At 43.2% G+C, this 27,677-nt stretch overlaps 1 protein-coding gene across 4 annotated transcripts in view; it reads right to left on the bottom strand.

Moving 5' to 3' along the window:
- Positions 1-27,677, bottom strand: part of DOCK7 (dedicator of cytokinesis 7) — a 125,870-nt gene that overhangs the window by 24,979 nt on the left and 73,214 nt on the right. Inside the window, exons 23-43 of one of the 4 annotated variants that reach the window (XM_035123060.2) lie at positions 27,436-27,528; positions 25,787-25,876; positions 23,648-23,743; positions 22,300-22,440; positions 22,018-22,131; positions 21,202-21,372; positions 19,629-19,768; positions 18,000-18,169; positions 16,650-16,804; positions 15,603-15,785; positions 14,537-14,672; positions 13,408-13,504; positions 9,791-9,887; positions 9,428-9,562; positions 9,012-9,164; positions 8,177-8,335; positions 7,460-7,560; positions 7,177-7,369; positions 6,371-6,514; positions 5,089-5,220; positions 2,937-2,951 (exon numbers count right to left, since the gene is read on the bottom strand). In XM_035123060.2, coding sequence (XP_034978951.2) covers positions 2,937-2,951; positions 5,089-5,220; positions 6,371-6,514; positions 7,177-7,369; positions 7,460-7,560; positions 8,177-8,335; positions 9,012-9,164; positions 9,428-9,562; positions 9,791-9,887; positions 13,408-13,504; positions 14,537-14,672; positions 15,603-15,785; positions 16,650-16,804; positions 18,000-18,169; positions 19,629-19,768; positions 21,202-21,372; positions 22,018-22,131; positions 22,300-22,440; positions 23,648-23,743; positions 25,787-25,876; positions 27,436-27,528 — 2,715 coding nt within the window. The remainder of the gene's footprint in view (positions 1-2,936; positions 2,952-5,088; positions 5,221-6,370; positions 6,515-7,176; positions 7,370-7,459; positions 7,561-8,176; positions 8,336-9,011; positions 9,165-9,427; positions 9,563-9,790; positions 9,888-13,407; positions 13,505-14,536; positions 14,673-15,602; positions 15,786-16,649; positions 16,805-17,999; positions 18,170-19,628; positions 19,769-21,201; positions 21,373-22,017; positions 22,132-22,299; positions 22,441-23,647; positions 23,744-25,786; positions 25,877-27,435; positions 27,529-27,677) is intronic. The other 3 variants (XM_035123061.2, XM_035123063.2, XM_035123064.2) reach the window with 3 other exon arrangements.

Raw genomic sequence — 27,677 nt, 5'->3', positions numbered from 1 at the left:
ATAATGCCACGTTTTTCATTGCAGTGAAATTGCTAACCCAGCATTTGAATTTGTAACATCAGAGTTGAAGAAGCCAAAAGGCCTAAGCTCAACCCCCTTTCCATGAGGAAAAACCACTCCTCCGTGAACATTTAACTTTAGGAGTTAGCTGGGAAGTTTTTTTCCATACAAACCTAATTGGGATTGATTTGTGTGGCGTTTCATAAACCCCTGAGCTGGCACAAGTCATTGGTAAAATGAAATTATTGGGGGATGCCATGGGAGTTTAAAAAAAAAATCACCAACAACTTAGTAGGAACTTACCACAACAGACAATAGTAAAAGTGGGGAGGAGGATCAGCAACCAGGGCAATAGAGGAGAAAACAGAAAGTATTTTGATTAGGGAAAATCCAAAACAAATAAGCAGCATTTGGCAGCAAATAAACAAAACAAAAAAAGTATTTTAAAAACTGGAACTGGGTAAATAACATGCAATGGGTATTAAAAGGCCACACAGAAGGGAAATGTCCAGCAAGAGGAAAGTTCAAGTGCAAAGCAGTGGACAAGAACATAAACCATGGGTGTGTTTTACCATGCAATAGAACATTACTAAATAATGTTAAAATTGTAACTGATGACAGGATATACTTCAGGGGTCGATTTAGCATCACACACATTGATCAGAAAAGATGCTCGCAGGCTGTCGTCCCATTAATGGAACAGCCACAAACTGCCTTGGGGACGTATGAGGAGAGTGCTTCATAAATTAGCCTTTTGCCATGGTTTTGTGCCAATTTTAACACCACCAGGGAAACCCTTCGGGGGGAGGGGATCGTGGTGCTGTTGACAGAAGCAACCAAACTGTATTGGTGCCACTTCAAGCAAGCACTTGAGCTAAATGGAGAGTCCATGTGACATGAACTTTGCCTTTTGGTTAAAGTGGGCATCGTAAAAGGCTGCACATGCTTGGGCCTGCTCCCAGGTGGTACAAAAATGCACATTGACTCCAAAACTGATTCTGGGTCCCCAAGCCCCCCCATTGCAGATGGCGGGTCATGGAATTAGCACTCTTGATATTACATGCCTTGATGATGTTTTGACTTATCTGTAATTGCTCTTCTGAACCAAAGCTCTAAACAAGAGAGCCGGGCTCTTATCTGATAGAGCAACATAGTCAGAGAAAATGAGAAGCAGAAATAATCACTTGAGCAGCTTTTGGGGAGGTGGAATCCAAAAAAACTATTCACATATTTACTAACAACAACAACAGAATGCAAAACACACTTATTTCAGCTACGTACCGAATTCTTAAAATTCCTTACAAAACTGGTCTGTGTTGGTGTATATACAATATATGTATTTGGAGACACTTCTATTGTTTTTAAATGAGGATGGAGGTTTGATTGGTACATATTAGACACAAGTGTAAGGAAATTAGAGGTACTCGAGTCCCACTGAAATCAGAAGGGCTTACATACTTAAGTGCCCTGTACCACCAATTATTTCAACGGGAATCTGATTTTGGACGAGTTCACACAGGGTTAACATAAGCCAGGGTTTCTAAACCAAAAGCACACCGTGGCCTATTAGCATAATTTGCTTGTGGCTAATAAACCATGATTAAGCTGCTGGGTGGGGTTCAGGCGAGAAAATTAAACCATGGTTTATTAAACCATGTCTTAGCGTTATGTACAAACCATGCCACTCTCAAGAACCTGCCTGCCCTGCGGCAAAAAAATGAAGATGTCAGCCTTCAAACTTATCTATTTATAGTCTTGGATATTTGTCGCACTATTTTCCATTATACCTATTTCCCAACAGATAGCCATCTTAGGCCGTTGCAGCAAAAAGAACAAAGAATCTTGAGACATCTGAAAAATAAATGTGTACATCTTTAAGGGGCATGGTCATCTAAAAGGCAGTTGGGCTGGAAATGTGCTCAGTGTGGTGGGCCATATTAGAACCATATCAGTAACTTCCAAACAGCTAATCAAATAACACAAAAGGGGTCTTTTCTGCTTTTTGTCAAAGTCTGGGCACTAACCACAACTCTCAAAGGCAGAATTCTAAGGTTTCGGGAGGTAGTGCACAGTCCAGGAAGCAAGGGAACTGTACAACCGCTAAGCTTGCTTCATGAAGGTTAGGAAATCTTCCCAGTCAAACAAAGGCTGAGGCAGAGTCCCTAGTTCATATAATTCTCTGTAAACCCTCCCCCAGTCCATGGGGCGATGAAACTGGCATTCTTATACAAGCCAGGGCAAGGTTGGTGAATTGTATCTCCCACAAGATCTTCAAGGATTATTTTCATGGTTTGGGTCCAGACATATATCAGAATCAGCTGTATTAGGGTCACTGAAAAGCTGCAGAGGAATTTGAATTTTGTACATCTCAGAATCAAAACAAAGGACTCTATCTTGGCACCTAGTTGAAGCCCGTGACCTAATTCCTAAGAGATTTGAGAGCTGGGTCTAAACTCAAGTTCATTTCACTCTTGCTCAGAGCTTAATGTAGCAGAAGAGTATTAATACTACAGTTATACGTTAGGATACGAGAGAATGCCTTTCTAGCGGGAAACAGTTTTTTGCATTCAAGGTCTTTGAGCATTAGAACTTAAATCGACCCCTGTGTTGGGGGGTGAAAATATGGTAGGAAGAAATGGTATTCTGTGTCAATATTGATGAGAAATGGAACACAAAAATAACAAACTAGTGATGGTAAAAAGTGGCTCATTCACCAAAGAACCTCATTAGTGTCATAATACAAATGCATTCATGCACTACCTAAATTGTCTAAAATGACCACAACAGTTTTACTGATATTTCTTTGGTTAATTAATTCAGGTCAATAGCAGACAGCAACAGAAATACCCACAGCTAGCACATGTGGGCAAAGCATTGGCAGGAGTCATCAACAGACCAATCTATTAGTGTTCTTTACTAACTAAAACATTACCTACCTCCCAGCCAGTACTCTGTGTAATAAAAAGTAAAACAAAAAACAAAAAACAAAAAGGTATGTCACAGGAACAAGACCAGAACTCCTTTTCAAAGGCCAAAACATGACCATCGACAATAAGGTGCTATCCACTTGAAATGGCTTAGCTGCCACACATTTAAGTTAGCCTTTCGTTTCATAGCCCAGAAGGAAATATTAAGTATGAAGAAGCTACATTATTAGGTGTTGGAAATCAAACATAAATGCAAATCCTCTGGCAATCGGAAATTTATACATTGCATTCACCATTCCAGCCTGAAGTTCAGCCACTGAAACCCAGGTTAGTCCTGCTGGAGGAATTCAGTTTTTGCGCTGAACAGCATGCTATGCAACACAATTTCAGTTCACAAGTAATGAATGGCAATGTTCATTTTGTGTCATTGTTGTTAATATCCATAAAGCAAAATGCAAACAATTCTTCATTTGTGCTTGAGCTCCAGTTAAATAATCACATGGCACAACCAGTTGTCCAAACAGTATTTCCCTGCTAAATTCAGGAAGTAAAAATGTAACCAAAATGGAAAATAATAGCCTCAATCTAGCAGAGCTTCTGGAAGCCCTGCACAGATGCAAATGCCCTCATTTATCAGGATATGGCCAAGAGCTGGCTGCAACTTTGTGCCCAGGAACCTACTGTTCAGCTTCAGTTTCAAATGCTTAAGGGGGAATACTTAACATTAGCTTTCATGTTAATTAAAAGGTAAAGGGACCCCTGACCATTAGGTCCAGTCGTGACCGACTCTGGGGTTGCGCGCTCATCTCGCATTATTGGCCGAGGGAGCCGGCGTATAGCTTCCAGGTCATGTGGCCAGCATGACAAAGCCGCTTCTGGCAAACCAGAGCAGCACATGGAAACGCCGTTTACCTTCCCGCTGTAGCGGTTCCTATTTATCTACTTGCATTTTGACGTGCTTTCGAACTGCTAGGTTGGCAGGAGCTGGGACCAAGCAACGGGAGCTCACCCCGTCACAGGGATTCGAACCGCCAACCTTCTGATCAGCAAGCCCTAGGCTCAGTGGTTTAACCACAGCGCCACCTGGGTCCCATTCATGTTAATTAACCATGGTTAAATTCAGCTGGCATTAGCCTGAACTGCCTGGGAGTGTGCCTTAGTCTTGCTTAGAGCCTAATCTGATCCTAGCTGCTGTGGTGCCATCTTGCCCTTGTTTTGACCCCCACATACCATAGAAAATTTAGCTGTTACGTTCATCAACGTGGAAGAAGCAGGACCACATTGAGTCACATGCTCTTCTCTCGGTATCCACGTGTGCTGCATGAATGTCTGCAGAGAGGGGTCCTTCGTCTCTATAACTATACATGTGAAAACCCCGTCCCACCCCAACATTTGTGCTGTAGATGCAAACAACATGGTAGGGCACAGACTGGAGTGTGTGAGATGGGAGAGGGCTGCTTGCAGCAGCCTCACTTCTTCCCCCCTTGTTGATGAACATGGGAGCTTTAACGCCTCCACTGGGCTCTTCTCTTGGCCCATGGGGCCCTCTTTCAGTGACACTTCCAGCCCACTTCTCCACACCCAAAAGTAGGATCATCCATCACATCACTACACAGCCTCTACAATGCAGGTCACGGTTTGCACAAGCAGAGAGATGTTGCAGCACCAAAAAAGAGATACCTGCCAAATAGGTAGCACAAAATGCAAAAGAGTAAAAAAATAAATAAATCCCCAGGCCGTCCAGCTAATGTATAGCTTTGGGTTGCAATCTTATATCTGCTTACTTACAGGTAAGTAACTCAATGGGAGTAAACAAGATTGCAGTATAAAAACACCTTAACTATACTTTCACATGTTGTGAAGTCAGTCTCTAGCCTGGGAAACACAAGTAGGGAATGAATTTGCAATACACTACATGATAGGGACCTGATTTAGGTGAAAGGCTCTGGAAAAACTAGGACTGATCTGATTGCTCTCTTTTCCTAGTTTTGCTGATTTTTTTTTTTTACACTTTGCAATATTGTCCACAAGGTCTCCATATTTTGAATGCTTTGATGACCTGGAAAATAACTGCCATTGAGGTTTCAATGTAACTTGAAGGGGAAATGACACAAATACTTTTAAGGATCTCTGCACTGCAAGCAAAAGCCCAAGTCATTACCTGATGAACTATTTTGGTGAATGCTTCCTGGAGTTTACCGTGAATTGTGGCTAGCTTCTTGGCATCTCTGTTAGCTTCATGAATTGGAATGAGGATTTTGTAAACCTCGTTGACTGCTTCGTACATGCCAGCCTACAAAACAGTGTCCATGTCAGGGGGTTCTATCAATTCATCAAAAAAACAGACATGCAGCAGCCCGAGTACAATAATGTTATTAAAATGCTTATATTACAATAAGGAAATTAAAACACTTGCTTGGGATTATTTGGTTACTGAGATGGAACAAGTAATGCATGATATAAGTATCAGTCATGTGTTAACCTGTGCAAATGTAACATTTTGCCAAAAGTTTGCAAGACTCTATGCATCAAAGTCCAATTTAAACTTGATGAACACTGATATAAGACTTGCAGCTCATGTGCTGGTCCATGTGTGAAGGAAGCAGCTAACAGCCTATGTAGCAGCTGTGCTGGGATGCCAGCATGTTTGCTCCAACCCATGGAATGAAAGCCTTTTTAAAGATGATATAAAACTGTGTTCCAATCCACAGACAGAAGCTTCCTAACACTACACGATCAAGGCCAACCTTGATGACACAGAAATTTGAGGAACTGTAGCACTGAACAAGGTTTCATAGCAACTTCTGAATGCCCATTCCAGTTGGATCATGATTTAGCACAGCATGTTGGCGAACCAGCTTAGCCATGATCCCAATGGCACAAAATATGTGGGCAGGTTCACAAGCAACTTGACTCAATGCTGCTGCCAATTAAACAACTGAATTCAGTGCAGCTAAGCAGCTAGAATGCAAATACTGAAGCTTCTATACTGTGAATTTGAGTGTTTACTTCCATGCAGAAGAGGGGTGGGGAACTTTTTTCCGACCTGGATTTCCCTTCTGGAAATCCCCCATTCCAGTTGTGAATGTGGCCAGAGGCAAAAGTGGGCAAAGCAACTGATGTGATTCTCACCTGTGTATGCTAGGTTGTATTCAAGCCAGAAGTTTCTAGGCCCACATCCCTCCCTCCCTCTCCATTCAAACAAACAAGAGGCTTTATCGCAGCTCAAGAACACTTGAGAAGAATGCCGAGCAGAGCAGGTGAGAGGTGGGGTCCAGGGGGAGAGGCCATGACATGAGAAGGGGCGTGGCCTGGGGAGAATCCAGAGGCCTGCATTTGGCGCTCAGGCCTGTGGTTCCCCACCCCAATGCAGGGCACTGATTGTATATACTATGCAACCATAAGAGAGTACTGTACTAAATACATGTATTAAAGGCTTCTACCATGGAGAAAGAGGCAGCAGCTTGCTCCAGCAATCCAACCAGACCTGCTTCAGTAAAATACTTTCCAGAGCATATTCCTTCTTCATCTGGAGATACAACATCATCAGAAACTGCAGATTCTTCCAGGACATTTGAGGAGATGTTCTGAGGAAATATATAACGTTTACTTTCAGCAGTTACAGTTCCAGAGACACTGAAAAAAAACCTATTTAAAATTCATTCATCACCAGGTTCAGGCAATGCTCTGCTGCAAAGTCTGAAACCAAAGTAGCTTCCATTCTGCCGAAGTCCTACTCTAATGGAATATAGTAGTAGTAGTAGTAGTAGTAGTAGAAGAAGAAGAAGAAGAAGAAGAAGAGTTTGGATTTGATATCCCGCTTTATCACTACCCGAATATAGTAACATGTAACTATAGTTTTTTGCTTTTGCTCTGCAGAACGTTAATTTGAAATATAGGTTTACCCACAAGATGTTCTTTTTTAGGAAGGGAAGCCACTGTACCAAAGACCCAACCTGTTTGAGAAGAAACATGAAACCAAACTACTTTAGGAATTATTGGGCGAGTAAACAAGTATGGCAAATTCCTTTGCACATGGCCGGAATTAATAATAGAAAGAGCTTTTAGCTAATGTGCCTCCAATGTATTGTACCTGCAGCCAAAGTGGAGCAATGCAATTATATCACATGAATTTTTGGGAAATGTTATTTTAATATTGACAACGCTATGTTTTCTGGGGGGCTTATATCATTGCTTTGTGGAAAGGCAAGAAGCCCAGCTGTGCTGTTTTGTAAACAAAGAGCATTACCTGAAATGTAACGCATCCTACGGGGAGATATTTCCGATCCTCAAGCATGCTCAAGTATTCAGCAACGAGTCCTGCAGAGTGGACCAAACACTGTGCAGATTCTGCGTGATTGCTTCTCTCTGAGTGTTTCCCAGCCATGTTCTGTAGCCAGGTGAGTCGTAGGTCTGGGGAATTCTGGTATCCCTTGGCAATTCTAGTTTTCAAAAACCCAGGGGAGTCACATCATTGTACGTTTACTTACTCACATTTTCTTAAGACGGCAGAAAATCCAGTAAAACTGTACCTGAACATCAAGTCCACCAGCATCTCTGGGTCTTCTTGGTGCTCCTTCATCTTAACTGTATCAGACAGGATCATATGGAGGTTGAACACAAGATCTTGGACCTGAAATGGGGGGGGGGGGTTTAAAGTATCTGAAACAAATATTCTGTGCAAAACAAGTATTTGTTGGTAACTTCGAATTTGTGTGACAGGCATTCAAATGTGAAAATCACTTGCCATTGTTTATTTTTATAAAATGAATCCTGCCAGGGAGACATCATGTTTCCCTCCAGTATTTCTAATTTTGCATTCGTCGCCAGTCAATATTTGTTAATTCTGTGTTCATTCACACATCCAGCAAAGTTGGACTGAATTATTTGAGTGGATGAGCAGTTTCTTAGAAATGTCGACAGACTTCATTTTTTTTTGTTCATTTCACCATTTAATCAAGTCTAGTTTAGAACCTTAACTAAATTATCTATTTTTTATTTTATTTTATGTGAGACATTTTTAGACCAACTTTCAAATACAAAAGAAACCCTCATCACAAAAAACAAACAAACTAGGGATATCCAATCTGATACATTTTCATGTATCACTCCATGTTCACATCCAGGTTTTGCAACATCAGAAATTCCAATATGGATCAGCATCCTATTGAATCTAAAAGCAATTAAGCTGAAAATTGTGGAAATAAAATAACCCATACTTATCTATGTCAAGTACTATTCCTCCTAACCTGATCAGGGAATGTTGTTTCCCTTAGTTCCAGGTCCTCTTCAGCATAGGTCAAAATGGTTTTCAGAGAACGTCTCAGAAACTCCTCATTAAAATTCTGAGATGTTCCTACTAAAGATGAGAGTGACATGGTCACCTGCATTTTCACTCTGGCAAAGTTCTGAAACAAACAAACAAAACATTGTTACTGCGCCAATAACATCAAGTGACAACACCATCTTAATAGGCATCACAGTCCCAAACCAAAAAGTACAGCAAACATGTTTCCTGAAGGGGTCCGGCCGGAACTCCGTCCATCCATCCATATGATTTATGGCTGAGTTGTTTAACTCCAGATTAAAGTGTTCTCCTTTAAAGACGACACAAGCCTTTTGGTCCATGTGTGACTATTCCCATTTAAAATATATGTCCCTCCAAAAATCAGTGCTCCTCACTTGCCCTCTCTTGCACCAGTTTGGATAGGCATTGCACCCCATGCTCGCAGAAACACTATACAAGGGGTGGGTATCTTCAGGCCTGAGGCCTCAATGCGGCCCTCCAGCCCTCTCTATCTGGTCCTCCGAACTCCCCCCAGGCCCTCACTGGCCCTGCATCACCCTCTGCGTATTTTAGCTTGGGTGGAATGTGTCCTTGTGTCTGGATGGAGGACAGAAAGGGATGTGCACGTGTGTGCAAAAGCTAGCCTACTGTACAAATCTAAAATTCAGATTTGTTGCTCCACATACTTTTGCCTCTCGCCCTGCCCACCACTGGCATGTGGCCCTCAAAATGCTGCCCAGAAGAAAATGTGGCCCTTCGGCTGCGAAAGGGCTTTCCCGCCCCTGTGCTTTACTTACATTCCCAATCTCAAAGTTCTGCCTCATGAGGAGGTACAGGGAGGCGCTGGCATGCGAGCGTATGGTGCCGATGCTACTGCTACAGTGGCGCAGGAGTCGGAGGCATAAGTCAGCACACTGCTCTGTCTCCTCTTCAAAGAGCAGTTCTGGGAACTAGAAGGACAGCACAAGAGACAAGCATTCAGCAGTCGTGGCTGCACCCCAAACGCCAACACAATGTTAAATTAATTGCACCACAATCATCATGGCCTCAACTTGACCCAGTTGCGTGCCCGCTCCCAGTAAAGGAAGCTATCATCAGCCGCAGTTTGCCGGCCACCACTGTGGAGGTCCAACACTTTCCAAATCAGAAAACAAGCTGAATACTGAAGTGAAATTCTAACTCCATGTTGCCCTCCCATCCTCAGGACACTCACCTTTGACACCAAGGCCCTCTGCGTAGCAAAGCAATGCTGCAGGTAAAGAGCGCTCTGGTTGCAAGCCATGCTGTGTAAAAGAACCTTCAGCACTCCGCCAAGAATGCTTTCCTTGGACTCTGTCACGGAGACAGTCTGTAACCGAAGACAATGTAAAAAAGAGAGGCAGGGAAGTCAACTTTAGGGCTGTTGCAGACAGAGGTCACATCAAATGGAAGCACTGTGAACATGTGCAATGGAGAGAGGAGAATGGCCATTTCAGAATACACTTTCTACAGGGGGCATTGCTAGTCCTGCCTACTATCCGTTCTTCAGGCATTCAGAGCACTGGGAAGGTTGTAAAACGGCTTTTATCATCCTCACCTGGACTACTATCTCCAAAGTATCCAAAATGATCAGATTTGCTTCAGTTGCCAAGTTGCCATCAATAAGAGCCTCGTGTTCTATTTCAGCCCGTGATCTAAAAAAGCATTAAACATAAATTTTATTTGGAGAAGCGAGGAAAAGACACTTTTTGTTGCAGCTGGAGAAATAAGATTGCTTATCAGATAATCACCATGCTCTAACAGAACACTTTAGCAGTGGGAACCACTGCCATCACCAGCTAAAGCAGGGATGGGGAACTTCTGGCCCTCCAGATGTTATCAGAGCCCAGGCAGCATGGCCAATGGTCAAGGGCCTCTGCCTGTGATCCTAGAGATCCACCGCCAATCGAAGCAGCTATCACTGGGCTGGATGGACCAAAAGCTTACATGATATAATAACTTTAAGATGTAATAAAGCTAATAATGCTTGCAACAAAATGAGGAGCACACAGAGTAATAAAAGATAAAGAGAAAAGGGAAACCACATTAGCATGTTATTGATAAGCTTGAAGTACAGTGAGAAAAAAACAGCTGTGGGGGACCCATGGCACTCCCAATGTTGTTGGACTACAACTCCCATCATCCCTAACTGTTGGCCATAGTGGCCGAATCCAATGGGAGTTGGGATCCACTGATATATGAAGGACCACAGGTTCCCCATCAGTGTGTGTGTGTGTGTGTGTGTGTGTGTGTGTGTGTGTGTGTGTGTTGTATTTTATAGGAATCTGATTAGAAGCTTGAAGATAAACTGAAACCACAGAACTGTTAAAAATTTTCAATGGGATTGTTGCACTTGCCAAGTTTGTAGGAAATTATGGTCTCCCAAATCTTATCAAACCACTTCTATTCAGAAGGTTGCTTGGGTCCCTACTGTGCTACCAGCAAAAGCCTACTAAAACAGAAGAGACTTTCAACAGCATTTTGTAATGTGGAATGGGGCTCCTCTGCAAAGAAAAATTGCCCACTGGATGGACAAACTGAGGCCAGGTTTCAGGAATCCCTCTTCTCCAGAGAAACCAAGAATATAACCAGGGACTTTCTTCCATGCAAAATATGTGCACTATCGCTGATCTATGGCTCCTCCTGGACATGTCCGAATTTGCGCAACTGAAGTACAGTCGTAGCCCGGGTTACGAACGCTGCGGGTTGCGCGTTTTCAGGTTGCGGAACGCGCCAAACCTGGAAGTACTGAAATGGGCTACTTCTGGGTTTCGGCGCTTGCGCAGAAACACAAAATGATGTCACACGCATGTGCAGAAGTGCAGAAGTGCCGAATCGCATCACGCGTGTGCACAGACGCAGTGCTTCAGGCTGCAAACACTGTGGATTGCGAACGTGCCTCCTGCACGGATCACGGTCACAACCCGAGGTATGACTGTAGTTCTTTGAATCCTAACTAACATGATTTGTATATATCCTCCCTTTCATAAAGTTATGGGGTCTCTCCCTGCTTAGCCAAATGGTGCCCACCGTTTCTTCATGAAAGCCAAAGGACTAAAATTACAAAGTGTGCAGCAGAAACACAGTTTGGTAAGGAAAACTAGGGCTACACCGAAGAAAACGAGTATCTTTTCATTCATCTTTACATCAGTGAAGACAGCATGGCACTTTATGATGTGAACACATGGTGGCGCCAAGGGAATAACTTTCTGGTGAACATTACTACCGTAGGTAGTAGCTACCAGTGGAAATGTCTATATGGGATGTATGAAACATCCTGCTGATGTCCTGCTGTGCTATAATGCACCATAGATGCTTCCCAAAAGCCGGCAATGATCTGTCATAAATGGTAGCAGTACATGCTCCTGTATGCACCAATCTGGAGCAGACAATATGCACTGCTTGCAACAGACCAACCAACATCATTTTTACTGGCACGGTGGGGGGGAGGGCACATTGCTGAAAAAGTGGAAGTTGGTCCTAATTATTCCACTTGACTTCCACTGAAGTATGTGTTGGAAGCTGCCCAGAGTGGCTGGGGCAACCCAGCCAAATGGGCAGGGAATGATAACAAACTAATAATAAGAATTCAATTGGTCGATACTAGCTACCTGCTAAAAATCCTACTAAGAGCATCAAGCTCCTCCTTCCCTCTAAGTCGTGTGTGTGTGTGTGTGTGTGTGTGTGTGTGCAAGGGCAACTTCTATTGCAGTCCTTACATGAAGAGAAAGCTTCTGTAGAGCCTGGAGATGGCAGGGCTTGTACCTGGGACCTTACTACATGCAAAGCATATGCACTACCACTGAGTCACGCCTTTCCCACATTTTACCACATTTATTTCTGAGCTGGACAGAGCCTTCGGCAGAAAAGGAGAAAGCTGTCCGGGAGCTCAAAACACGGTGATGCCTCAGCAGGCTGGACTGAGATCTTGCACAAGGATGAACACTTCCAGGGCTAAATCTGTTTTAAGGACACTGTCCATAAGCTCAAGCTGTGCTAGGCAAAACTGAATTGTACAGAAGACAGTGAATGCTCTGGTCTTGCAGGTGCTGCAAATGTTTTGAAAAGGAGAGTGCTCTAGAATTCTTAAAAAAGAGATCTACAGATCTCTAGGTTATTCCTGCCTCCAGTTTATACGCCATGTGACCTTCTTGCATTTCGGCTGCTGGACCCTTTAACCAAACACCTCCAGAATTTTTACCAGGACGAAATTAAGACTACATCAAAAAGAAACGATTCTTTTGCAACATCAATGCAGCCATTGAACTGTCAGGGAAGTGCAATTTTCACACCATAGTTCAGACATGCCCAGCGCTATGGGAAAAAGGGACACCCTGTAGCAGCATACACACACACACACCCTCACACTTCACAGCCAAGTCACGTTGCAAAAAAACACACACAATATCCCATAGACTTTCTGCAAAGCACCTCTGTCGAACAAAACCTGCACTCGGAACCTTATTAGAAGACAAAAAGCATGCCAAGCAAAGCTGCAACCATAAGTCCTACACCTAACCAACACCCCGCCCCACCATTTCAAACCCCAGCAGGCACTCGTACAACAAAAGGAACCACTGAAGTCACAGGCAGGCATACAAAGCTGCTTCCAAGTGCCAAAAGCCAGAATTGCAATAGCAAAAGTACAAACGCACGACAGGGGGGGGAATTAAACACAGCAGACCAGTGCTACAGTACCTGGCTGGTTTGTGGCTTCTAAAAACACAGCACATGTGGGGAAAATAATCAAAGTGATGGATTAGGGTAGGAGAGGAGTCAGCTTGGAGAACTCCAAAATGCTCTGATGGAGTAAGTGACTGATGGCACGTATGCAATTACACCTAGTTACTCTTGGCTGCAACTTAAAGCATCCTATAGTCGTCTTATCAGTGCATAGGTCATCTTCCCTTACAGCACAATCCTATACAAGTCTAGTCAGGAGCAAGTCCCGTTGAGTTTAATGCCCTTACTACCAGGGAAGTGGGTATAGGATTGCAACCTCATTTTCTTTTAAATAAACAACACACGTGTGTGATAGTGCTATTCTTATGAGGTTAGTCCTATCTCAGTTCAGGTCCAGACCTGCTCATACTGTGAGAAGCAAGGAGCAAGGCAGTCCCTATCTTGGCCAACTGGCCATTCCAATGTTAAAATGTTTGGATAAGGTAGCATTACTTGTCAAGTTTTTCCGTGTTCTGTCGCCAGTGAGTCATATCCTTTCTCCATCTCAGGTTCTCTTGACTTCCAAAGGCACTCCCAGAAGGACTTCTTTCTGCCAAGCAAAGGTTTTTAAAAATTGCTTTTAACTTTTTTATCTTTGACTGCTGCGTTTGACGAATTAAATGAGGTATCATGACTACACCCTTAGCACACAGGGGATGGTTAACCTCAGATTAAATTATTATTGCATCAATGTTGACCAATCCTTTCAATACAAAATGAACCAGCTTCCAAACAAACGTGTGAGTAAATCAATACTACCATATCTACCAAAACAGGAGAAGGAAACCTTTTTAACTGGAAGGCCACATTCCTTCATAAACACCCTTCCAGGGGCCACCCACCAGGGGTGGACCAGGGGCCTGAGGAAAAAGGGGTCCGGGCAACAGATGTTAACATCTCCCTTTGTACATTAGGCTGCATTTCAGTCACATGCACACAAAATGTGGAGGAGAGACACTGGTTTTACACATACACACCTCCATTCAAATAGTTAAGAGGAACCATCAAAATGCAAGGACACTCAAAGAGGTGCGGAATACAGTCAGTGAGGGCCAAGGTCCTGAAAGGGCCATCACCTGGAGAGTGCCTTGAGGGCCAAATATACAGGTTTGGAGAGCTATATTTGGCCCCCGAGTCTGAGGTTCCCCACCTTTGTTCTATAATATCTAATTAACACTATCAGGATAGTTTACTATTCATAAATTCAAGACTAGCTCAGTATCAAGGAATGTTGCATCGCTGACTCCAGAGGGCTCTATTGCAGAGGGCCCAGTACAGCCACTGTCTCCCCTGCTCTGTCAGAGTAAAGGACTGCTGGCATTGGGCAGCTTTCATGAAAAGCGGACTGAATCACTTACTCCTATGCAGGACTCAGGTGGAGGCTGACTGCTGCTGAAGCAACATCCAAGCTCTGCCTCCTTTTGGCATTCAGCCGGAGCCTGCACAAGGCAGGTTTGCTTTGCTTGGCCTGCCTTGTCACTGCAGAGGTCAATGCTTGCAGCAGGACTGCGGCCGATCTCCCTGTCCATCACACAGAGTGCATGAAGGGGGCTTACCATTTCAGCCCCTTCTGTCAACTTACCCAGCTGTCCCCTGCTTCGCCGTACCATTTCTTGCCTCGCCCCGATGCTGCCAAGTATAGCCTCTTCAAGCTTGGCTCTCATGTCTTTTGACTTCTTAAACGTCAGGCTGTTCATTCTTTCAAACACTTTCTTACCCTGAACAGTTCACAAGAAAGAGGATAGAACATGAAACAAGAGTCAGCCCAAAACATAGAAAGCCCGTAATAATTCAATAAACAAATAAAGCAAATTATTTAGAATGCCGTTTAAGGCAGCTTCCTATCTCTAACACAGAATTCGCAGTATCTACAAATTCTACTTCTAATCTTTCGGGGGAAGCTAAGACAGTTAAACTCGCTACAAAGTGGTATATATTTCTAGCATTCAGGGTTCCTTTTTCAGTCGGAACTTGCCGGAACTCAGTTCCAGCACTTCTCAGGTGGGCACCACTGAAGCATTCATGGTAAGTTTCAGCACCTCGTTTTCCTAGAAAAATAGCACAGGTAGTGTTGATTCATCCTACATTTGCTTTCTTGCCTATCCTTGGCTAACTAGAAAATTGTGAATCACGGAGAAATGTGAATCAATCAGTTGTTCCTTCAGCAAAGCAGAGAAAGACCCTTCCAAGCAAACATGGAGGAGATGGTACTAACTCACTGGCTCTCAAGAATGTTCAGTGGGTACAATCCCAACCAAGGATTGTATGCTGAACAAAGCAGGAAGCTCAAAAACAGGAATTTAGTTTACCTTTCTAATAGGAATTTGGTTTGGTGGAGACTTCTAAAGGGTGAGAAACATGAAGGAAACATTATTAGCAGATCCACTTTTAACTGAGTAATGGTTGTGTGGTTCTGAATTCAGGCGGCAACCATTTTGTGTGAGGGTTTTGTTCCTGACCCCTGTGCATGTTGCCGGAGCATGCATAAGCCTACCTCGCTCTGCCCCATTTTCAGGATACTTCTAGACTGGCAGTGACGAGCATGTGCATGATCACGCCTCAATCGGACACATGTAAACTGCTTTCTGCCTGTACCGCTTCACTTCTTTGAAAAATGTGTGAGCGTAATTGTCTCGCTGCTACTATACCTTGTATTCGAAGCAAGAAACACAGAGATAGAGCAAATCCAGTAAACGATTAAGCTGTAGCACAGAAAGGTCCGTGAACCATTTTTGTAGGACACTTTCATCAGCGTTCTTCAGGACCCACAAGAGGCAGATCAGAAGGTTCCGACTTGACTCGGCTGAAAATGTTGAATGCTGCCTATTTGTCTGAAGACACAAGAAGAACCAGTTAGAATCAGGAACACTTCTTCTGTTTGGGAATATTACTCAACCAGCTACTCTTCTGGAAGGAGTCTGGTTGAATTTATTGTAATTATTAATTATTATTATTATTATTACTATTATTATGTTTTATTGTGCTTTTAATATTCTATGGGGCAGCCAAGTAATATAAATAATAAAATTATTGTAATTATTACACTGGTTTTAAGTACTGGCATAGCCATGAAGTGGATCACTGTGAACTATATATCACTTCAATTCTTTCTTTCATCTATCTATCTATCTATCTATCTATCTATCTATCTATCATCTGCTTTCTTGAGAAATATATTTTAAAATTGAATAGAAATCCATTTAAAATTATTTAATGAAATAGTTTAGTTAGTTTGCTACATTTTAACCATTGCTTCACACTGCTATCCTGAAGTGATTTGCAATAGTGAAGTATAAAACACACAAGATTTTATATCAGTATCCACACAGGATAGACATCAGTAGGCACCAAAATTAGGGATACTCAAACTTACTGAGCAGACCTAATGCAAGTCCTCTGAATTTTAACTAATAACACATTCCCCCCATGTGTTTCACAATGTAGAAGCGAGGTTTTAAATCTTGATGTGCAGCCAAAGAGTTTATTATTACACCACTATCTCCCAGGAACTGAGATAATTTTGCTGCAGCGCAATCTATCTGTCACCTCCTCCCCCCCACCCTCTATGTTCCAAGAGACAGTAGTGCCTTCTGTTCTGTGATCAGGACTGCCACCCACTCTTGCAGCCTTGCAAACATGGTACATGCACATTTGTCTGTTCACAGGCGTTCTAGAGGAAGAACACTTCTCTGTACCGATGACGTTAGGAGAAAACTGCTGGGACGGGTGAGTTGCGGGACGGAGGTTCCTGCAATAGCCATGGCAACCGTTTGGCTTATCATGCTTCCACCCTCGCTCTCATAGTCCTCCACTGCTGTGCAGCTTGGCCGTCCACGCTGGTTGTGGTTTTCTGTAGAGAAACAAGCCAGTCCCAATGAAGCACCACTGCAACAAGCCTATCCCACTCCACTCCCATCCTCCCAAATTTGTCCCTTAAGTATTGTTTAGCTTGGAGGCTAAGCAGTAATAACGCCTTTCACATTGGACTGCAAACGAGCAAGTAAAGCTATGTTCAAGGTACACTCATAAATTATCTGGATGAAAGTGTGGCATTGCCTCTTTCCCTGGGTTTAGGATACCAACCACGCAAACGGTTTGCCAGTAGAAACATATGAATCTGCCTCATTCTATGTCTCAACTTGTCAGAAGTTGGTATTGTCAGGCAGCTGCCAAGGCTCACATTCTAGCTGTGATCCCTAGAGATCCTTAGTTCTCCTCCTCTTCCTCGTTGCTGTTGCCTGTTCCCCTGGCCTCCTCAGGCATGGCAACAGTAACAAGAGCAAGGAGAATGAAAATTATAATCCTGGGCTATGGTACAAACTGGGCCCAGAGATCTAAGGCAAATGGACAGGGAATGGACACAGTGGCAGGAAAGTGGACTTCTTGCTCAACGGCCTTTCAAAATCTGGGACCAACACTGATTCCATACAGACAATTTATAAGGTTAGATGTGCTTAGCTTAAACAGCAGAACTGTATCTTGCACTCTCTGACTGTTAAAATAGTGGTGTACAGACAAACCCAACATTTCAGTCAGTGAGCCCAATCAATTATCATCTTGTATGAGGCCCACTATCCACTAAATATCTTTTTCAGCAAGGCTTTGAGGGGCTCTGATTCATTGGCCCAGATCTGACTGCATCTGCCGTTAAAGCTCAATTGTTGTGGGTTTTATTTTTGTTGTGCTTTATTATTGGTGTGATTGTATTCCAACTTGACATTACATTTTGATGAAAAGGGTGTGTGTGTGTGTGTGTGTTAGAAATCTTTTAAATAAAATAAGAACTCAACAGCAATAGCAACAGGCCAGTGGAGAAGACATTGGCACACATCCTGTTCTGTGTAGCTTTGGGACTACGTGCAAATTTTTATCGCTGATGCAAACTCCTGAAGATTCAAGCACTCATTTCCTGGATGTCACTTAGGAATTCCTTGGGGATTACTTGTTCAATTGAAAGATAGCACTCAGGCAGCAGCACAACATGTCTGGCAGTTAATCTGCCATTTTTCTTAATGCAAAAGGGAAAAAAATAGCATACGAAATACCTGTGAAATCATACAGCTGGGGCACACTCTCCATGATCACACCAATCAGAGGCAGGTACAATGTAGCCACCCGGGCCTTTACCTGTGGGTCAGAGTACCGTGGGTCGGAGTCATGGCTGGACAGCAAGTTGTGTACCATGTTGATGACTTTCTTATGCAATCCAAACAAACTGTTAAGATACGGGTAGGGTTGGAAGGATTAGTTTTAGAGCAAATAAGACTTGGTAAACACACACCTACACCAACACTCTCACCAATACCGCATTTGTCTGTGCGTGCAGTGTGTTTTACAGTTGCGCACCTGTATTAAAAGATGCCAGAGTTTTGTCACCTGCAGTAAAGTGGTAAATGAATCACGGTCATGGAGCTGGCAATTTCACAGCCCCTGGTTTAACAACGGAAACAGGATTTGTTGATATGCAAACCCTTAAACATGAGCCAAGTGGCCCTCAAACATGTATTTAGCTCCCACCACCTTTGCAGCAGCTAAAGGTGTGAACCAATTTTACAGATGCTTCTCTCCTGTCTCCACCTAGATCAATGGAGCAAATGCTTTTCAGTCAACTGGCATAGTGAAAGCAATGGGTCAATAAGCAGAAGGATGACCGATGGTGGTTCCCCCAAAGCCCAGTCAATGGGAGCAGGGGTTGCTTATCAATGCCCCTACTGTTCCTTTTTCTTTTTCTCCTGCCGGCTATACTTGGTCGCTATGGCTTCCTTAACACTTCCTGCCTCTTTGCTCCAATTTGTAAATTTCTTATCAGACTTCTGCATCTTTGCCTTAGTTGCTGCATCCAGAGTCCCTGGTGGCCACCACAACTTGTGATGATCCGAAAGTGTGGCTTGCAACCTAAATGTCCGCATGCTGGAGACCGCACACAAGCAAAGAGGTGCTTTTATTTACAAGGCACCACAACAGGCTCCCTGGGGAACTGGAAACCATGTTAAAAACACAGAGCTCCTATTTTCCAGATGGGGTTATCTATAACATAAATGTAAGCCAATTACAGAGTTGCAAATTTGCTGGCAGATTTGAGGGCAGGGACCACACACCCCTGTGTAGCTGGGGTTAATGGAAATGGTTGGGTTTTTAATAACCTGCATGAACACAATTAGTTTCAAAGCAGAAATTGGCGTCCAGGTCTATGGCAGCCAAATCTTAGTACTACCACGCTTTGTCTGTGATCCAGAGCTCCATGCATCAATAGGGTTCTCATTGACTCTATGGGTTGTAACCTACTGAAATTAATAAACCTAAATTAGCCATGTCCATCAGCTTCAGTGGGTCTATGCTCAGCAGAACTAGCACTGAATACAATCTTGTGGTAGATGGAACACCATGAAAGTGACTATGTTTACGGAGAAGCCCATACTCTCTCCCTGTATATACATGGCTGCCTCGTAGTACCGATATAAAAAGGCTGCTCTGGTAGGAAAGATATTTGGATAGCAATCAAAGCAGAGGTGCTGAGCTTGAGAGCGGCTGGGACTTGAGAAAGAACCTGTTTCCTTTCTTTTCCCTCTAATATCACATTTGAACGCAGCTCTGCCTAAGGCAGAATTCTGCTTGTGAAACATTAGATCTCCTTAGAATTATTCCATCCCACCCAAAAGAATGGTAAAACTCACCCTTCTGCGTCAGGATCCAAAATGACAGTCAGCTCAGTAAGCACCAGGCCTGACAAGTAGTGCTGCTGGCGGAAAGGCACAGACAGTTCAAACATATTTGCAATCTTCTGGTCCTGGATGTTCGTCGAGAAACCAGAACTCTGTTATGGAAACAAACACCAACCTTTGTTAAGTTTTACTGTATATAGTCAGATTGCAACATGTAGGCTGCACTGTCCTCCGGACAGGTTACATTTTACGAACAGACCATTTGGGTAATTGGGTAATCCTATATAAATGTGGCTGGAGCAACCGTAAACAAGAGTCTTGTATAACGTACTTAAGACTTTTATTTACAGAACTCCGAAAGACTCCACATACACTCTGCTAAGCTCTCACAAACACTGCTCTCTATTTTTCTGTATTTCCAGTAAGTGAATCCAGAATTTTCCCAATTTGTGAGCTACACCTCTGAATATAGAATCTCATCCCTGGGATAGTTTTCATCATCATCATCATCCTCCTCATCATCATCATCATCCTAACAACTTAAATACAAAGTCAAGGAGCATGAAAAATACAAGGAGTATATAGTTACACACAGCTTAAATTATATTCAGTACACATAGCATACCTGCTGTGAGTTATGTTTTACTGTTCCAATAATGTACAATATTAAAATGTGCAATACAGTCATACCTCGTGTTGCATTAGGTTCATGTTGCGTCTTTTCGGCTTGCGAATGCGGCAAACCCGGAAATGTATACTTCCAGGCTTCGCCACGCGTGTGTGCACAAAAGCGTTCTGCATGCTTCGTGCATGCGGAGAAGCATCGTGCATGTGTGCGCAGAAGTGCTCTGTCACGCCGTGGGCGTGTGCAGAAGCAGCACTCTAGTTAGACTTTTTGGGGTGCGAATGACACCCCGGAACAGATCAAGTCCGTAACTAGATGTATAGATTTGCCTTCCGTTCACCTTATTTAATTTGTATGCAATAGGTAAGCTTGGTCATGAATTGCATGCGGTTCACATTCTTTCAAAAACTGGAATTATCTAAGCTCTACAGCATTTTGCATAGAGCATTCATGCTGCAACAACCACATGAGACAAATTCCCTCCATTTTGTGTTAAAAACCCCCCACAATAATTGTTTTTAAGTGCAAGGCTTATAATAGAGTAAATCTGTCTTATTCTTACCCAATAGTTGATCACAACAGGATATGACTACCACAAGTGGAAAAAGGTGACTGGCTCTTAATTATCATGATGGTGCTTGGTGAGTGCTGTACCATCTAGTCCTCTGCCAGTCAACCTGGCTGGCTTTATCCACTAAACACAGAGGTGCTATGTGCAAAAATGGTGCTTGCCTTTCCCTAGGAGACTCTCTGTTCTCCTGGTTGACCAGCACCCATATAATTTAAAGCACTTTCCTCAGCGAGTCTGCATGCTGATTACACAAATGAGCACCAAAGGATAACCTACATTCAAAGCTGAACTGTACTTGGAAAAGGTACCTCATTCTACAAGTGCTGCCACCGCTCACTGGGTTGTTCTTCCCACAAGGCAATTATATGGGTGCTAGGCACCCTGCTCACCTGAGATGTTGCGGAAGACACGGAAGGTGAAGGGGATGCCGGGGGTGTCAACAGGCTGCATGGTAAATTCAGAGTAACGTAGTGTTCATGGCTGCAGACAATGCGGAGGAAATCCAACCTCAAGGACACAAGGGTGCTCGGGTTGGGTAAGGAATAAAGCTTGGATGACACCTTGTAAAGACGGGGAAAGCACAGTTAAAGAGTTACAGGCCACAAGAAGCCACTGCAGCACAGAAATTACAGCTACAATTAATCCTGCATGCGGCTGCTAGACTGATGACTGGCAGCAGCTGCCAGGACCACATAACACGTCCTAAAAGACCTACATTGGTTCCCGGAACATTTCCGAGCACAATTCAAAGTGTTGGTGCTGACCTTTAAAGCCCTACACGGTTTCAGCCCTGTATACCTGAAGGAGCATCTCCACCCCCATCGTTCAGCCCGGACACTGAGGTCCAGCTCCAAGGGCCTTTTGGTGGTTCCTTCACTTAGAGAAGTGAAGCTACAGGGAACCAGACAGAAGGTATTTTGATAGTCACACCACCCACTCTGTGGAATGCCTTCCCATCAGATGTCAAACTGGCCCAGTGCCCCAGCCTCCCCTGAAAATGCCATGGAACCAGCCTCAAATTGACAACTGAAAGTGAAGCTCCTGTCACTTCTCCAGTCATCTGCTCTTACGAATTCTGCTCCAGAGATGAACTTTCCTTCTGCTCCTATTCTCCTTCTTTCCCCTTCCCTGCTGCAGTTTCCAAAGATTCTCTGCTTTCACCTCATGCCAACCCATCTCCACCAGTTTTTATCCAGAGACTTTACCTGTTTGTAGTACACCTTAGTGAGGCTGAAGACAAATCCTCTGTCCATAACAGTGAGTAGATCGTTTAGGAAGAAGGCTAAGCTAGTGTTGAGCCTTTCAATCATTTCAGTATCCTACATTGGGGTGGGGCAGAAGGGAATGAAAGCAAAGGAACAGAGATAAACACTGAGGCTTCATGCTAAGGCCCTGATCCAAGAATCTGTCTTGCATCATCTGGAAGTTATCGCTCGGAATCAGCGGTTAAAATTTTGACAAGAGTATGGCTGAACTTCTTCCATTACCTTCTGAAACCGGGAGACTATATCACTGGCAATTGTGCTGACCAGAGCAGCTATGTCATCCATGAAGCGCTCCGGAAAACGATTCTTCCTTGGAGCATCGAGTTTGTCAGCAAAATACAAATGATGCACCATACTTTTTACCTGGAGGGAACATATATTATAAGCTGCAGTCAGTTGCAAGGGGAGAGGGTGGGGAGGAAAAAAATCAGCCATGGATAGATAGCACTGTGATTTGATGCCTTTCTTTAAAACAAACCAACAATAGCTACAGATCCATCCTGTTCGGTGAGGGGCATAATTTTCACCTCTAAACATTTCCTGGTGTTTCAAGTGGGGCAAAATACATCCTGTCCTCTCCTTTCAAATTTCTTTTTTGAGCGTGTGCCAAGCTGCTGCTGCTGCTGCTTCTGAGCTATGCTTTCCCTTTTTATTTATTTCTTCTTAAAATTACACAGTAAGTAGGGCCATAGCTCAATGGTACAGCATCTGATTTGCATGCAGAAGGTCCCAGGTTCAATCCCCAGTATTCCCAGGTAGGGCTTGGTATGTACCCAGTCTGGAATGCTGGAGAACTGCTGCCAGTCAGTGTATGCAATACTGAGCTAGACAGACGAAAGGTCTGACTCAGTAGAAGACAAGCTTCCTACATGGTGAAGTCAAAGCCCCACATAGCCAATCAGAAGACCTGTTCCTTGCCTTGCCACAATGCAAGAGTGAGCAATGAAACCGGTGCTGGATCCAAATTTTGTGGGACCCTTGAATAAGAGGCTTTCTGTGGTATTTCCTTCCTGAGTGGTCTTTCTTCTCACCACCACCACCACTGCTCCCCATTCACTCCTCCTCTCACTCTGGGCCCAATCTGAACCACTGGCCAGAAGGAAGATGAAGGCTCATGGCACTGCCCACTCGGGGAAAAACAAGTGAACATAAACAGATAGTAAATAACAGAGGCTGGGCAATAGCCCCCCACCTGGAGTGTAGTCCTTGGCGACACCCAACCATGCTAACCACCATCACCCACAGCACCTTGAACGAAATGGCTGCAGCACAGAAGGCCAAGTCATGGAGCATTCTCACAGCTGCCTTCGCAATGGGGATGCCCCCACAAACATTTCTCTACACTCTTTGGAGCCCCTTCTCATCACTGAGCAGACTCTGCAAAACTGTTTTTGAGAAGCAGCCTGCCACCCTCCCCTCCAAGGTCCTGTCTCATCTCTAATTCACACTACCTAGCGGAATTATTCAAGGGCATTTCAAGCATTGCACTAGCACAAGCACCTGGGAAATCAGTGGAATTAATGTGAAACAGAAGAGAGGGAAAATTAACCAGATTTTCTTGTTCTCTTACCATAAGTTCGAAGAAGAACCACGCTTGCTGGAGAGCTGCCTCACGTACACTCCCACTGCAGACAACCCACTGTAAGGCCAATTCTTCATGAAAAAGCTAGCCAGATTCAAATTCACATTCGGTATCAGTTGCATGATAATTTTCAAACACACAATCCATTAAAAAAAAACAACCACAACAGTAACAATGGACACACGGGGTTGGTGTGGACATAATACTAAAGCATTATTAGACTTAAGAGAACAAGTCTAGCCTCTCTTAGCTCATATGATCCCTCTCTCCTTCCCCAATGCAGATATACAGAGGAATCTGGAAGCTTTTGATTCTGTTTTTTAATTATTATTATTATTATTAAGCAAAGCTGGTTGTGTCATTCAAACATGGATGAACTGTGGTTAAGTCTTAACTACGGTTGATAGAAACGAATATGAAGTTGGCTTCTTTTTCCTAACCATAGTTAAGATTAACCAGTTTAAGGTTTGAATGACGTATTAAACTGTACTTAATCTAAAAAGTGGAAGCTTCTAGCCTCCTCTTCCCAGGCATAGTGGAGAAGTGGCGAGTCCAGGGGGAGGCCAAGCTCATTCTCATAAAGCTAAATCATGGTTAGGCATTTATGTCCGAACAAAGTCACAGTGAAGGATGAGAGTAAGCAAAACAATGAGTGTGAAGGGAACAGCAATGGTAAATGTGCTTTGATGAACTACTTGGGGAACAACATCAGACCACAGTGTGTACTGTGTGTGAGAAATATTTCACATCACCTTGGTCCAGAATTTTATTATCAGTGGGGATATATCACACTCTTTCCCTCAAAATGCTTCCTTTAGTTTTAAACATTTTGCATAGCCTTTTCTTAACAAAACCAAGAAGAGGAGAACCTCTAAGGTACACAGGATGATACTTTATCATAGCAAATTATAATTTACTCTGTGCTTCTGGCAAAGATTATCAACATAAGGCATTAGGCTGAATAAATCATCATGAGCTTCTCTCTTCTGGTTCGTGAACTGTTGCCTTCCCTCTTGTTTTTTCTTATCTTGGCACCACAAAGGGGCATAATTGAAAGCTAATTATGTAGGGGTGTCTTGATGTTTTGTTTCATTTTTAAAAATCAGGCTTTCATAAGGAACTGGTTCATTCCTAAGCCTAGGGGAGGTGAGAGGGACACTGCTGGAGTGAACATAATCATGCTATCACAGCTGCTTCTGACAACATGCTCCTCTCTCTCATTTTAATCTTACCAGAGGGGCACAAAAGAGAACAACAGGGATCTTTAAGCAGAGGTCGTCTGGCCATTTGGCATGTATGATTTAGTTGAGATTCCTGCATTGCAGGGAGTTGGACTAGATGACCCTCAGGGTCCCCTTCCAATTCTACAATTCTGTTATTCTATGAAACCACGAGGCCCCTGCAACATTAGAACAAACACTTCCCTCGGAGGTGTTAAAAATGCAATTTATGCTTTGGCATGTGGGTAGAGTGCTGCAGATGCTAAATGTAAGATACAGTTCTGAAGCACAAACAGCCTCCCGGAAGAAGATAGGAGGCAGAGGAGGGAAACAGTTCATCCCTGGAGGGTACTTGACAGGAAGGCGCTCCTGTTTGTTCCTCCCCTACCTTCCATTGTGGTAGGTGGAAAAGACCTGCTTTGGGAGGTTTCTAGCAGGATAAAAGTTTAGCAGTGCTATTATCTCTTCCCCTCCCTTGGAAGAAGTAAAGAATGAATGGGAAGGATGATGGAAAAGATGGGAGGAGTTTGTTTTTTTCTGGCTCTCATTTATTCACTCCAAAACTTGTGAAAAACCAAGACAGAAAATGGCCAGTGGGAGCCACTGCAGAGCCCACATTTCTTGTGCATCTGCTTAAATCTTTGTACTATTCTTGAGAGAATTGTTTAAAATTGGAGAGGGGAACTCTTTTGAAACCATAAGTGAATCTTCTGAAACATTTTATGACAGCCTGAAGCCCTGGTTTTTAAGAAGAACTGAGCAACCTTGGCTAAGCTGACTTAGCACTCTCAAAACCAAGACACAAAGGCGGGAAACCCACTAAAGTATGATGGCTTTAATGGTTTATAATGACTTAAAACTCCCCTGCCTTCCATACAATGTTTAAATTGTCTTCACTAAAATCTACCTTTTTAGTTGGCAACCGTCCTGTTAATGTTTGTAAGAAACTTGACGTCTCTGTGTGCGAAGACATACGATTACAACTTCGGTCTGTAGCCTACAGAGTGGGAAATGAATGAATGATGACAGCACATTAAAGTTGGTTGCGGGTGACATCTGCAGTTTGGGGACTACACACATCAACAAAGTAAACAGAAATGTCCAGGTATCAAATTCTTTTGTGCCTCTCGTTCAAATAAAGGCCCAGTCCGGACAATCATTTGAGGAATCATAAGCCAAGATTTATGAAGCTGGGAATGAGTGCAGGGGCCAAGCATCCTTCCCTTCCACCTCCATCCAATTTGGGCATGGAAACCATTGAATGAACATCCACACTGTGGAATTCTGGCTTAATGTTCATTAACAAATCAGGAACTAAGTCAGGATGTGATCTAATCCCGGCTTATTTTCCTTGTTCGTTAACCGACATTAAGACAGAGTTCCTTGGTTTTGATGCAAAAAAACAGGATCTTTACACCAAAGCTGTCGTGCAGCATGAGGAGAGGGGAGAGAAGCAGAGCTTGACCCTGACTTCATAAGCCATGGCTTACAAAGTTTCAAATGCAATTTGTTTAGCAAAATATTTGCAGAGTTTAGGGATCAGGCTTCTGTAAAATCAAGTGCCAAGTTTTTGCATAAAGATATGTATTGTTGCAAAGCATGAAACTGGTGTGTAGCAGCATTATATTCTGTTGACGTGTATATCAAGAAAACAGTATACTTTAAGGTCTCAGCGCCATTCCTTCCAGCTTAAACAAATGCGGGGTTCTTACTTCCAAAGTATAATCCAATACCAATGGTTATTGCACTAAACATGACTTTTTTATTCTTAAACTTGGTTTTAATTTTGACAGCTTTTTGACTAGAATGATGTTCTAGTCTATCAGATTTGTTTGGGGTTGAAAAAAATGTTGTTTTGCTTTTGTAGATAAAGCTGAGAGGTATGTTCAACTGACTTCAACCCATTCATTGGTTGGTACAAATATCCAATAAATCAATAATCATGCAGTGTTAAGAAGCAAGCAGCTAAGGTTATAGTGTCAAGACCCGACATATTTCATACTTTGCAACAACGGTATCTCTTATGACACCCCCCACAGTATCCAAATGTAATTAGCTGAGATTAAGATCTAACATATACAACAACGCCATTTTAATTACAGTCACCTATTCACATGACAAAAGGAGGAGGGATGGATGAGGAAGAAAAATGCATTATGAAAATGGTAAAAAGGAATGGCATGTTACCAAAACAACAACAACTTTTATATGATTCTTAGTACATGTTTTCATTAGGAATATGTGTCACCTAACATTCAGAACTTTTGTAGAGGTATATTATAAAGAAAGGGCGGAAGGAAATAAAAATAAATTATATAGCATCATCATTTCACAAACCCAGAAACAACTGAAAGACAAAGCGGGGACAAACAGTGGTGGCAAGTGGGTGGTTTTTCATGCAGTGTGGCAGTGGTGGGGGTGGGAAATGAGGACATGGAACTCTTCAAAATAGATAAAGGCAAGTCAAGGAGACCACAGTGTAAACTTGGGAGGATGAGATGTTCTATAAAGGTAATATTAGCCAAGGCAAGAAGAAAGCTCTAATGTAGACACCACCTGTGTAGCCTCTGCACTTGGACTGGGGTTGGATCCCCATGGGGCAGCTTTTGGAGCACCAGTGTTTACCCAGGAATTGGAGCGGTCTAAGCCCTGGGCATATAACAGAAAGCAGCAGGGAAAGGAAAGAAATGTTACATGTTGCATGCCACACAGTATAGGAAAACGCAGAGAAAATCAATTCCTTCAAAGAAACCCAGAGTGTATTCCATACAATTAGTACTGTTAAAACTACCTATGTT

The sequence above is a fragment of the Zootoca vivipara genome, chromosome 7 (assembly GCF_963506605.1).
Source record: "Zootoca vivipara chromosome 7, rZooViv1.1, whole genome shotgun sequence".
NCBI classification, from domain to species: domain Eukaryota; kingdom Metazoa; phylum Chordata; class Lepidosauria; order Squamata; family Lacertidae; genus Zootoca; species Zootoca vivipara.
This window is presented reverse-complemented; position numbering and strand designations above follow the sequence as displayed.